A 14635-nucleotide genomic window follows, 5' to 3' on the forward strand; every position below is an offset into this window, starting at 1 on the left:
AATACATAGAAAACACCCAAGACTCAGGAACAAATATCTGTGTTAATCACACAAATAAATGCCCTTACCAGGATTCGAACCCAGAACCGCGGCTTAACAGGTAGGGTCACTACCCACTAGGCCAGACCAGTCGTCAAAATGATGATGTAGCCACACTTTATCATAGCCATGCAGAGTTACCTTGTTGTCTAGATACGTACGTCTAGTTTAGTACAGTTATCAGCTTACATTTAACAACTAGACCTGAGAAAGTGTATCGCTTGCGCTTCGCCATCGAATCGCTTTGTCTCTCTCTATCACTCTTCCATAATAGTGCGACAGTGACAGTTGCGTTTCGATCGCTATTGGCTACGCGACCAGTTTTCCTTCTTTATTAAACTCTCTTCTATCTCTTATTCTTAATGAAAGGAATATTTTAAGAAATAAACATGTTATATGTGAAAGCAACAAATACTTGTGTAACTCTAAATGTCGACCCGCTTACGTTAAGTAGGTAACCTTTATCTACAACGATTTCTCTCTAACTAATCCATGTGATATCTCCCTATATGCCCCTCGTCACCCCCTCGTGCTAGGCAAATAATAAATTAAAAAATAATTATTATACATTCAGCCTACATACCCGTGTCGTATAAATATTATATAGGCGAAGACACGAAAATCAGTACAATTCATGGCACTAACAATATCGCGTGACTTATATTATTTCATCATCACGAAAAAGTCTTCTATCACTAAAAAACTATATGAACATACGACATTTTGGTTTGATAATGTAATACAAAATATTTTAAAAAGAGTAATAATTCCGTTGCGGTTCTATATGTTGCCGCCATCTTGAATATTGTCACGGAAGCGTTTTGTGCAATTGAGGTGTATGTGGTTTTGGTACTAGGCCATTTTTTGTTTGGTTCAAAATTTGTAAAAACTTGGAATTACTTTGTTCGTCTGTCACCGTAAAAAACGTAGAAAGAACGAAATCCTGCGAAATGGCCTGTGCGCAAAAACGTTTCGAAATATCTTGATTTTTAATCAAAAATCAAACTATTAGTAATAAACTCTTTTCTTCCGCAGAATCTCTGAATAAAACTTCAATACTCCGAGTAAATTTCATTCGATAGCGTGACGGACGTACGCGTTTGCGTTAAGTGTCATCTTGTATAGGATTTTGAGTTTCCAAAACGTCCCGCTTGGCGCGCTGTTCATAAAATCCCATACAAAATAAACACAACGAAAACACGTACGTCCGTCACGCTATCGAATGAAATTTACACTAGGGGTTCAGTATTGGATGCTTTATTTAAGTATTTAGAAATTTAATTTACCTATATATCATATACAAAATTATGCATTTTATAAACCTGAAAACTAAACACTATTTAGAGTGAAATCACATCTGTCAGCATCGAGCGGCATTTTATATATGAGAAATCGCTCGTTAGTATGAAGATACACAAGATACATAGTTTAAATGTAAAACTAACTAAACTAGACTAAAATTGTATAACTCTAAAAACTGTTTAACTGAAAACTTTAATAGATATAAAAATAACTGATTAGACTGAGATATTATAACTGATACTAAAGGTGAACCTAGAAACAAAAATTAGTAGTAATGTAATAACAGATAGACTTACATAGTTTACACAATTGTTAAAATTAGAATTAGGTATCTTTCTCCTATTAAGTTAACTTGCATGACATACAATGTACATCGAATTTCGGCATGTCAATTTAGTTATGCACAACTCTTACCAGTAACTCGTGTTGTAACCACTGTTGTATCCTTTCCGTGCAATAATAGTTATTTTCGATACAAGTGCGAAAAAGAGGAAATTCGAAACGAGTGGCGATAAATTAAAACACGACCGAAGGGAGTGTTTTAAATCGACACGAGTTGCGAATTACCTATTCGCACGTGTATCGAACAACGTTTTACAGTACATATGGCACTTTAAAGTTCCGACATACGCACGAAAAGTGCTATTTTACGCACTAGTGCGGAAAAGTAGCCCATATGTACTGTAAAATATATTTTTATCTTATCTTATCTTTTATGCGTACGCATCGGAAAGCTGAAAGCATACGTACGCATCTTCATACTAACGAGCAATTTCTCAGTAAAATGCGGCTCGATGCTGACTGATGTGATTCCACCCTTAGGCTACAAAACGGCGTGGCTCCGTTGAATCGTCTGGTTTTATGTCGGATTCGACAGTTTGCCCCGGAAACTCCGAAACACGACACCCTTCGGCCAGAAGTCGGCGGACTCGATGGTCCCCTAATTCCCCTATATATAGATAGGTAGGTACAGGTAGGTAGGTATAGGTAGATAGGTTTATATAGGTACCTACATTTTTGTAATATTTAACAAAAGATGAAAAGTTTCGAAACATTCCGAAACGGTGGTCAAATTCACAATGCTCAAGGAAATGAACAATTTTGCCCGCTCCGCTGCCCTTCATAATAATGTCTTTTATGCGATGTCAATAATATAATACTTTTATATTTCATACTGGTCATTATAAAACACTTAATGATGCGGTTGAGAGCATGTGTCATCTTTTGATAAGGATTGAAATGGCTATAAAAATAAAAGTCCTTTTACGACTGCGACAATTCGCAAAAAGAGACTAAAAGTACTTAATAGTAATAGTCAATTAAAATGATATAAGTTGTGATATGAAACCGGTAAAAATTATACAAAACTAGAAATCCGCGTAGAAGTTGTAAAGTTATATCATCTAGTTATATTTTTAAATTATAAACTTATAATAACTAACACTGATTTAAACTTTCACGATTTTTACACATTATTAAATTGTACAACGGGACTTAATCGCGTATCTAAGTTTTAAGATTTTCCTCCGACGTTTCGAGGACGGCGTTGTCCCCGTGATCTCGGAGAAAGTTCTAATATGGCTGTATCGAACAGTCAAAACAAAGCAGTAGGTACATTGCCCGCCAAGCGCGGGGTTAAACACAGATAAATAATTCCGACAGCGGCAGTGTTAACTGAATGGAATTGAATAGCAATACGAGGGTTAACTTATAACGTGACCCGGGCAATCGGGTGGGGGCGGGAGTAGGGTTGGGGTGTTGTCGATGTCGATAGATTTTAAATATTTTAGAAATAGAAATAGACATTTATTTGCTAAAAATGTGGTAAGTACAGAAATTAGGTGTTAACATGCAATTTTGCGAGTTCAGCACATTTCGCCAATAATCTAGGCATGCAAATTATAACCTAACCTTTAATACCTTGTTACATAATATTATAACCAGGGTTATTTTGATTTTGAATAACAAAAAGGGTGTCCTCAATTTTACTATCTACAATATATGCAATTCTACAACAATTTATCTCTATTCCAATAAAAATAAATTCATCCTGCAGCCTATATAAAGGAAATGTTATAACCATAATATCTATTTTATTTATCTTATTGACTGTCGTTGATACATTTGTCTCAATATGTCTTAATATAGGTACATTAGACATGACAGGTACGTAAATTAAGGATTATATTCATGTATATTATGTTGATAGAAATTGGTTTGCCAGCACCTTTAGCCAAAACGGAAAGACACGCTTCAAAACAAGACTAAGACCAGTTTCCGATAAAGTCATTATGTTCACCAGATAAATTATGATCAATTATATATAATGTCACACGGCTGTTTAACGTCGTGTTAAAATGCCTTTTAATACCTTGATTTCATTATCATTGGATGCCTTTTAAAACTAATTAGGTACCTATTATAATAAATGTATTATGTTTTACGACAGCGCATGCCATAAAAAGTAACGGTTTTATCCTAATGTACCTACATGTACACTAGGGATGCTTACTTAAATTATTTAGGGTTTTGTCAAATTAGGGGTCAACACAAAACTGACGTAGTTTAGGGAAAGGCTATTCATTATTTCTCATTTAAATGAATGACTTTTCATTTTGACAGAAATTTCAAATAGAAAATATCGACATGGATCTCAATTTTTATCGACGCACCCCCACCCCTAGAATAACGGTGCACTAACGGCGGCACCCTGCCCCGCCCACATTCACGCTACCCCACATACATACATACACGTTAGCCTGAAATTCGAGTACATAGCCGGGAATGAGGATTAATGTGAACATGTTGTTATGAGGCTAAAGGTTTTAAGAGCGTTTGAAACTAGGTTTTCAGGGTTCTGTTAATATCTTTCTTTATATGTAAGTACGTGTAGGTATATAGAAATGTTAATGTGCATTATTGGTAAACTAAAATAGTTACCTACAAAACGTACCTACCCATTGAAATTAAGTCTTAATAAACTCAAACTCAAAGAACTCGACTAAAGTTTACGTCTTTAGTAAAAAGTCTTCATGGTTCTAGAACACATTACTCCCCATAAATTTAACATCCTGTATACTTACCTATTTTTTAATATTACATACACATATACATTCTTACACAGATTGACTTAGTCCCAGGGTAAGCTCAAGAAGGCTTGTGTTGTGGGTACTCAGACAAAATATCTGTGCTTATCACACAAATAAATGCCCTTACCGGGATTCGAACCCAGGACCGCGGCTTCACAGGCAGGGTCACTACCCACTAGGCCAGACCGGTCGTCTACAATCGTCTAGGTATATGTCTACAATGTCCGTGTTTACTTACCTTCCTTGTTTTTCGCAACGCCCGAGGAAATAATATCTGTTCGTTCTTGTTCTGTATGCAAATGTGGACTATGGGTTCTATACTTACATGTTTTCATTATCATCATCTTCCTCGCGTTGTCCCGGCTTTGCCACGGCTTGTGGGAGACTGGGGTCCGCTTGGCAATTAATCCCAAGAATTGGCATAGGTCACTACGCAGAGTATGGCTAATGCGCCAAGTACCTGAAAATGTAAAACACTACCTAAAGAAACTGAGTTAGAAGAGTTAGAATAAAAATATTCTAAATTGGTCTCATCGGAAGATCGGCGCTGGAAGTCGCCAGCAACATGCTGAGATGGGCCATTTCGTGATTTATTTTCACTATGTTCTTATGGTGTAATTATGTCTATTCTCTGTGTGTCTACAATTAAACTATTCTATTCTAAATTGATAATTTGTCAACAGGTGAAGATCTGGTTCCAAAATCGTCGAAGCAAGTACAAGAAGATGATGAAGGCGGCGCAGGTAGGGGCTCCGCCGCCGGGCCTAGGGCTCCCACCAGCCAGCCCGCCCACCAACAACCAACTATTACATGGTGAGTAGTAGCATAGAGAAAAAATACATAGATTGCTCACTCCATACATCAGTTTTAGTACCAAAATGTCTAAGGTTCGAAAAACATGTTTCTGAAACGATGCGTAACTGTTTCTACCGGCTTAAAGTGCTGTACAGGATTCGCGAGTGTTTATCTGTTGATGTGCGCATTAAGTTATGTGATGCCCTTATTTTGTCAAAACTAAGTTATGCCGATGTAGTGTTCGGCGAGTGTTTACTAGCTAAGACAAAGAAAGTACTGCAGCGAGTACAAAATGCATGTGCACGGTTTTGTTTCCCGGTCCCACGACGAGCACATGTTTCGCCGTTTCTAAACAAGCACAATCTCCTAAACATGAATTCACGTAGACATCTGCACTTTGCCACATTGCTGTTTGGAGTCATGAAAAATAAAGAACCCTCATACTTATATGAAAAACTCAACTTCTCTCGGCGCGCCATAAGACACGCATCACGACTCACAATTCCTCCACATCGCACGATTGCCTTCCGTGGCAGCTTTCGTTTCGCTGCCACCACGTGTTGGAATGATTTGCCACCACCAGTACGAAATTCTAAAACCGTGTCCACCTTTAAAATTCACCTCCGTAAGTACATACTGGCCAAACAAAAATGCAACACTTAGGCAACCGTGCACACACGCACACACACACCAATCACATAGACATTTACATACATACACACAAACATACAGATGACTTATAGGCTAATTTCTAATTTGATTTGATTGTTAATGTTTAATTTTAGTTTTACTTAAGTTTTCCCTTATTTTTGTACATTGTGTCCATTACTGAATGCCACCTAGTCCATCCACTGGGCCTTACTGAAAATCAGCGTCGCGGAGTGTGCCATGTGGCTCATACCGTGACACCTAGCTGAGTGAGGACCATTTAGCGCAACCTCTCATTTTGTGTTCTCTTTTGTTAGTTTTTAAGTTTGTTATTGTGCTAATAAATGCTTTTTCTTTCTTTTCTTTCTTTCAAAAAGACTATTAGAATCTAGCATCGAGTAGCGGAACTATCAGTACTGCTACTTGACAATAGATGTAGCACCGACCGGAAAGTCTTATCTCAACAGCATAAGATTTTCCGGTCGGTGCTACATTTATTGCTATTTGGTGCTATTGTCAAGTAGCAGTACTGATAGTTCCGCTAGTCGATGCTAGATGCAGACACTGAAACTAATAGTCTAACTGATGTATGGAGTGAGCACTCTTGTCTTACTATTTATTTCTCTATGGTAGTAGTAGTAGTAGTAGTAGTAGTAGTAGTAGTAGTAGTAGTAGTAGTAGTAGTAGTAGTAGTAAATCACTTAATTGTACAAAAACAGGTTCACATAAATTTAGGTACAAAGGCGAACTTATCCCTATAAGGGATCTCTTGCAGCAGTTGTTTATTTTGCCACAACGTTTACCTGGCCTGTCATTCTCCTCCGATGTAAAGTGTCATTCTATGGAACTTGCTAACTATGTAAACAAACCGCCATATATTGATACTGTCAGAAACTATGAATTTACTAGTAACTTTTGTTTACATTATTAGCAAATTCCATAGAATGACACTTTACCCAGCCTTATTCAAGCTGTTTTATTTATAAAATACCGATACACAGACGCAGAGTTCTCAAATTCCAATTCCAATGATTGATTAGACAATATAATCTCTCAAAAAACAACTGTAAACAAGTGAATCAACTATTACTAATACCTCTACGTACCTACCTACCACCACCACCAGCAATGGTATGCTACCATTCTATGTTTCTTAACAGCGATTTGCGTATGATAAAAATACATATCGGAATATAATAAATACTTTATATAATTTTAATTAGTGTCACTCATTTTAAGTGTACAAATTCGAATAAAAAATCAAGTTTAATTGTACAAATTCGAATAAAGAATGTTTAAAAACCGAATCAATTACTAATATACATTTTGTTTACAGGCGGCGGCGGCAGCTCGTCCGGCTCGCAGCACTCCCCGGGCGCGTACGCAGGCGCCGCGCAGGCGCACTCACCCACACCAAGCTCCACCCCCGTCTCCGAGCTGTCCCCAGGGCTATCCCCCACGGGGACGCCGTGGGACGTGAAGCAGCCCCCACAACCAAATTGGGACGTTAAGGTAGGATTATCCTGGTCACGGCACCACTAGAACAACCCCACCGCGAATTCTACCCCCGTGTCAGAGTTGTCCCCTGGACTGTCACCCACAAGAATGCTAAGGGATGTGAAGCAGGCCCCACGACCAAATTGGGACGTTAAGGTAGGATTATCCTGGTCACGGCACCACTAGAACAACCCCTACACTGAACTACCCCCGTATCGGAGTTGTCCCCTGGACTGTCATCCACAAGAATGTCAAGGGATGTGAAGTAGTCCCCACAACCAAATTGGGACGTTAAGGTAGGTAATCCTGATCGCGGGAACAAATATAAAATCCTGATCATGACCAGGTGCCATGGCACCAAACAGTTTAATATACTTACCTGATACTCCGACTCTGAGCTGTCTCCTGGCCTGTCTCCCAGGAGAACGTCATGGTATGTGAAACAGCTTCCGTAGACAGCTTGGGACGTTAAGGTAGATGATTATTGCACCTAAAACCAGTGCATTCCAAGCAAGGCTCCTCCATCTTCGAGTTGTCTCGCACTGTCCTACGGACACGTCGTAGACAAAAAGGTCTCGCAGTCAGTCTTGCACATTAAGGTGACTAACTATGTTTGTGTACCGTTTCTGAACGATCCCCCGTGGAGACGTTACGCCCAGAAATTCAACACAGCCATTCCAGGATCAGAGGGGCTACCGCTAAAGTCGAAACCTGCCCGAGCACTCTGCCTATTGCTCTTACCTTTGCATCGGTTGTGACTGCAGTGGGGTACAGAGGGGCTACCGCAAAACCCGAACTTCGCAAATTGCGGGAATCTTTCTCTTTTACTCCAATGAAGGCGTAATTAGCGAGTAACAGATAAAAATGCCCGAAATTTGCGAACTTCGATTTTGAAACCTATTAGAGCTGTCTAAATGGCTTACATTTCTTATATTTGTATACCGAATTCTAATGTAAATGTATTGTTACAGCCGTCAGCAGGACGGTCGCCGGACGGAGCGTCGTGCGACGTCAAACCTCCTCATCAGCAGTCCTGGGACCCGAGGGTCGGATACGTAAGTACCATTAGTTACCAGTCTCACGGTATCTTAGACCCTATCATAAATAAATAAGTATGTAGGCTCAACACAACTTTGGGAACAAATTAAATAATTGTATTAAATATTTTGATTTGTGTTTTTTAAGTAAATCCGTAAGGAATTCGTATAGGAGGTGCAAGCGCATATTGCTTGCCCTTAGAGTTGGTCAAAGACGCATAGTCTTAGTAAGATGGCATATAGTCGAGAAATTGGAACGGGTTCCACCGTGGCGGAGTGGTTCAAGGCGTTAGCCCGGATTCAATGATTTATAACTCAAGATAGGTTATCAGGCGTTCCAAAATTGAAGCGCGTACCTTGTGACAAATTGGACAAGTTGCCTTTAGTCGCGGCACACACCGAAAGAGAAAGAGACGACTTTATGTTTAACAACGAGTGTGACAAAGATGGATGGAATGAGAAAATTAATCAAATATAAGAGATTTCTTCGTAGGCACAGAAATAAATATGGAAGTATTTTTTGTGCTCCTCAAGTATGAGTATAACCTATCTAGGTTATATAATATCATTGCCCGGATTCCTAACGATGCCGGTTCGAATCCGGCCTTCACCACTGAAGGGCTTCGTCACTTTTTCTTTAATATGTGACATCTATTTCAGTTTATTATGTAGGCTCAATTTCATAGTAATATATAAAAACTTACATAGATAATGATCTGTAGAATTTAATTTATATAATGCAAGGCGCGGCGCCACACCCGCTCAATATTCTAAAAGGTTTAGGCAATTAGATGATTCGGGTTTGTGTATCAAATCAGGACTGAAGGACCACTAGGGAAATAATAAGCTGAAAATTGTATTTGTTATTAGGGTTCCGTGCCCAGAGTAAAAACGGGGCCCTATTACTAAGACTTCGCTGCCCGTCTGTCTGGTACCAGGACTATACCCGCGACAATTGCGGACATTTTTCTCTGTCACTCTAATTACGCCTTCATTGGAGTAAAAGAGAAAGATCCCCGTAATTTGCGAATTTCGGTTATCCCCTCGGTAGCCCCTCAGGCTATCTCATGAACCGTGATAGCTAGGCAGTTGAAATTTTCACAGATGATGTATTTCTGTTGCCGCTATCATAACAAATACTCAAAGCAAAATAATAGTACATTATTGTCGAGGTTCGGAAGTAGCTACTTGCAGGCTGAGGATTCGTTTTAAACGGACGACCTTAGGAGTCCGTTTAATTGAATCCGAAGCCAGCAAGTAGCCTTCCAGCCGAGTCATATATAGTGCTTTTCTCAAAAATGGTGCAAGAAATAGAAATATTTTACAGAACTTACAGAAGCAACGTTCTAATTATCACAGAAAAAAATACAACTATTAAAAAAATTTGCTTGCCGCCTTTAAAAAAAAACGAAGTGTATTTTTCTGCTGAAAATACGCCAACCTATTTGAGACACCTAAATAGTCGCGGTACCAACATTAAGCCTGTAACAGACTATCGCACCGCACCGCGACCTTGGAGCGTCGCACCCATAAGTGAGAGCGAGAAAGAGATATCTGTTTCTCGCTCTCACTTATGGGTGCGACGCTCCAAGGTCGCGGTGCGGTGCGATAGTCTGTTATAGGCTTTATAATAATAAGTGCTGATCATCTGTTTGGCTGTTTAAGGGACCTATGCCTTCATTTGATATGGCCATTTAAAGTTTTAAAAAGTTTGGAACTCGTTAAATAATGGAATTTGTATGCGACATTGCAGTCCCGAAATCGAGACTGCAATGTTTTTAACTTTTTAATTTTTTGAATGACCATAAACTACGCACTTCGCGACCTATTTTTTAACCGGCAACGTCGACTTTGCCGTCCATTTTTGAGAAAAATATATATTTAAGTGTGGCTCCCATACAACAAACTTTTTTTGCCGTTTTGTGCGTAGAAAAAGGCGCGACATTAAAATTTCTATAGGACGATAACCTTTCTACATTGTTTAAATTTGCCGCTCTTTCCTACTGACGGAAATTGCTTGACAGAATATCCCTATAGCTAACCTCGTAAGTCCCACCATACAAAGTTTCCCTATTTTTAATTTGAACCCTGTCTTATAGTCTTATAGTACCTATATTAAAGTGACTTTAGTTTATTTTAGAAAACAACGAAAGAAAAGAAGGTTCGAATTAGTTTGAAACAGAGTCACAGAATAAATAATAGTACTAGGTACAAAAGACTCACTCTCAAACAAAACGCGTCTGTTACGATCAGCACAGATATGGCCGCTAGGTGGCGACAGCGCCACGCGCGGCTTATGGCTAGCCACCAAAATTGGTGTGGATCGGATGTACTTTGAGCTACCTGTAGCAAAGCGACGAAATCGCGGAGTGAGACACGCCTGACAGAGTGTACATTGTAATGCACATTGGGCCTTACGAGGCTAATGACTTATTACATCAATCATCAACTAACCCTTTTTCTCTTGCACAGGGCGCGCCGCCCGGCCCGTGGGATATGAAAGGCGCGCACGCGCACGCGCTTCACCACCAGGGGGCGCCACAGCCCCACCCCCCCTACGTACCCCAGTACTCGTGGTACCAAACCGACGCGAACCCTGGACTTTTGACGTAAGTTTCTATACTAGACTATGTTTTTAAAACTAATTTAAGCTCTGAACTGAACAACAACAACAACAACAACAAAACAACAACAACAACAAACAAGTGAACATGTGAGTCTAAACTGTAAAATTATTCAATAATTTAAGATCTGGTTGCGCAAACCAAAAACAAAATGGTATACTAGACCTGGAACTTCTGGAAGAAAACTTTTATAGCGATACATCCGCTTCTATATGCCCCAGTGCTTGTGGTACCAAACTAAGTTGCTATTTTATAGCAGTGAATTAGTGTATGACTAAGACCTGGAAGACCTGGACCCAAACGGATGCGTATCCTGGACTTTTGACGTGAGTTTATACTACCACATTTTTCTATAAACTACATACACAGTCGCAAAATCTGCTAGACCTGGAACTTCTGGACCCAAATTAATACGAAACCTGGACTTTTGACGTAAGTTTGTACCCTAGATAATGTAATAAACCTACACAGCCGCAAAACCTATTTGACCTGGAACTTCTATCTTCTTATATCTCCGTATTCGGTGAACAGCTGAGGCCTCAAATGTCTTTTGAATAAATGGTACGAACTCGCAAACTTTGGTAAATTAAATTGAATAAGCCTTTAGATATTAAAAGAAGGAAAAAGTTCTGCATACCATCACAGCACCACCAAGTAAGTGTATAGTAAACAAACAACAACCTATTTATGCCCAAAACTATTTTATGGTCTGAGATCCTTGATAAAGTGGCTAGTTTTATTCCAGTGGATCAAAAGTGACCCAATGGGCATAGATGGGTTAGTAACTATGTGGAAGGACTATCCCTTACAACATCGTCATGCCCAGTTATGGAGCAGTTCATGCGATGAAAGCTGGCTAGGCACTGCTGGGCACTGACTAGTCTAATTTTCATTTTTTGATTTGAGAATTTTTGAAAAAAAGAGTATGAATCGCCGTTTAAAGTAAACAAGCTGGTATCTAAATGTCGCGAGTTTATGTCTCGTTAGAGGCGGTTAAATTTTTATTTCTTAAATGCTTAGCTTAATATAACCTTTATTCACTCCAGAATTTATAGGTTTGTCAGAAATGTAAAGCAAAAAATTCGAAAATTTTAAAGAACTTATTTATAAAATACATTACACTTTGATTGTTTTTTTTTTTACAATAAAATGGTAATATCATTTGTTTTTTTTTCAGTGTTAAGCTTCTTTTTTACAAATTACTTATATTTATTTAATACCAATATCAAGAATCGTTTTTGTGTAATTCGACTTTGCACCTAATCTAATTTTGTTTTGTATACAAAGTGCCTCACACATAACATGTTATCTGTCTAAAGCACTTAGATAATGTAGTCGGCAAAGTAAAAAAACACAGTGATTCATCATGTCTAAAAAATCAAGCATATTTTTTTTGTGTTTTTTGTAATGACATCAATATTCACATGCGTTTTTAATTGAACTATAATACATAAAAATGTGCTTAAAAATACTATTGATATTACAAAAATGCCTATAGCAAGCTTTCAACGCACGTATTGTCCTACTGCTACTAACATTACTAGCACTAGCATTACTAGTACTAGCAGTACTAGTACTGTTACTAGCAGTGCTAGCAGTCGGATCCTGGCAAGTATAGCTCTCCTTTTTCATTGCAGTCCGATGCAGTTGCAGTATTATTCCAACTATTGCTGACAGTAACTCAAGGATACGTCTCAGACTCATGCTGGTATTCAATAAATAGGTAAGTTATTTTAAATATTGTAAATAGAAATGTGCAAGTTGCGGAGTTTCCAAAAAGTTCAAACTTTCTCGGAAAATACATTTGAAGATTTAAAATTTTGATCCCATAACAAAAATATTTAAAAAATCTGAAATTTAGCCATGGGGATATTTTGAAATTTTTGAAACTTTCCGACGTCACATTAGTCATTGTAAATAAAAACAAATGAAGCTATGTTTATGGATTAAGTTCTTGATTTTTTGACCACCAAACACATAAAACATTACCTGTTGTAAATGTTTAATATGTACTATATTAATAAAAAATAAAAGTTACACATCAAAATCCGTTTAAAGTTTAATACCTATATCTGTTAATTCATTTTGGTTTTTAGGTTATATGTATTATTTTTGTCTTCATAAAAATATCTTATTAGAAACAATAGAAACCGTCTTTAATTTTATTTTTCTGTAGTAGAATTGACCAATATCAGAAAGATTAATAAATAATTTTGACTAAAAATATTAAACTGTTTAGACGACAACGGTTTCACTCATTTGAATTTGTCTCACGAAAGTTTAATATCGATTAAAATATTAATATTAATATAAATTTATTTTTGTCCACAGGGTATGGCCTGCAGTGTAACAGCTCTCTGGCAACATAAGTTCACGATAGTGAAATTCAAAATGGCGCCCGCTACAAAATGGCGGACTTACCTGTCAAGTTAAAATGACAGCTACTTATGTCATTTTAACGCACACGAGCTGTAAATGTGAATTACTTGTATCGGCACAACCAACTCTAACTTTAAGAAAATTATTTAATAAAATCAACTAAAAATCATTGTAAATTTTTATAATTAACTAAAAATAAGATGTAATTGTTAAAAAAAGGTTATTTGTACATGTTATTGGGCAATTGTGTTTTTACTACAATTTTGCTTTTTGGTGTTTTTATTTATTTTGTCTTACGTCAAATATAAGAAATAATAGTTCCTATTATCAAATGCCATTTTATTTTGGAAATAAATAAAAACTTTTGCAAGTTTTTAATGCTTTTAAATATCAAGCTAATCATTTATTTTCGTATTTGACGTTTGCAAAAGTTTCGAAATTGTAGGAAAAATACAAAAAATGGAGATGCGACAGATCATGATGTGTCTTTAATACATAATTCCAATTTATTTCATTCCCTCCAAGAATTTACCAAGAATTAATTTGTTTAAGAACACTCAATTTAATTGCAATATTGTAATTTAAAACCTTCCTGCATCATGAATATTTGCATAATATTTCGCAGTATATTTTATGTATTAAACATATTTTGTTTGTTTAAATTGAGCATTGAAAAATTATACATTCCTGCACTTGTAAGAAAATGCTCTTATTTTGAACAAAAATGAGCTTTAATCCATTTTTTATTTATATAGAGTATCCATTGAACAGGCGACACAAACCAGTCCTTTGTGATAAATAACTTTAAGTTTTTATAGAACAATATTGTTTTGATCTAAAATAAATTAATTTATTACAGTGTTTGTGCAAAAATTGTGTTCTGAATGCAGCCTTTTTTATTTAAGCTATAAATTTTATTTTTAATTTCTACTGCAATTTCAGTATTTTAGTCTATTCGAAACATCCTTTTACAAATATTTTTCATGCTAGAATAATAATAAAAAACGATTTGTATCAAGAAATAAAATCATGTAGGTAATTTCAATTGCTCAATTGTTTTTGTGCAAAATACATAATTTATATTTTTAAAATATCTGTTAGGCAATTATTATATGTCGTATATTAAAATTAAACATGTACATAATAACATTGATGTGTTCTTATATTTTGAAAATATAAATGTGTATTTTATATTTTGAATAGACTAAAATATTTATTCTATATG

The 14635-nt window shown here is 36.9% G+C and overlaps 1 protein-coding gene across 2 annotated transcripts in view; it reads left to right on the forward strand.

The window, feature by feature from the left end:
* The window catches only part of LOC134659144 (homeotic protein distal-less), a 153741-nt gene extending 139794 nt beyond the window's left edge, over window positions 1-13947 (forward strand). Inside the window, exons 4-8 of one of the 2 annotated variants that reach the window (XM_063514774.1) lie at window positions 5114-5243; window positions 7210-7385; window positions 8342-8425; window positions 10880-11016; window positions 13363-13947. In XM_063514774.1, the coding sequence (XP_063370844.1) occupies window positions 5114-5243; window positions 7210-7385; window positions 8342-8425; window positions 10880-11016; window positions 13363-13381 (546 nt within the window). In that variant the 3' untranslated portion in view covers window positions 13382-13947. Of the gene's footprint in view, window positions 1-5113; window positions 5244-7209; window positions 7386-8341; window positions 8426-10879; window positions 11017-12668; window positions 12721-13362 lie in introns of those variants that run through there. The other variant, XM_063514773.1, reaches the window with a different exon arrangement.
* The last annotated feature ends 688 nt before the right edge of the window (window positions 13948-14635 follow it).

This window comes from Cydia amplana, chromosome 24, assembly GCF_948474715.1.
Source record: "Cydia amplana chromosome 24, ilCydAmpl1.1, whole genome shotgun sequence".
NCBI lineage: Eukaryota > Metazoa > Arthropoda > Insecta > Lepidoptera > Tortricidae > Cydia > Cydia amplana.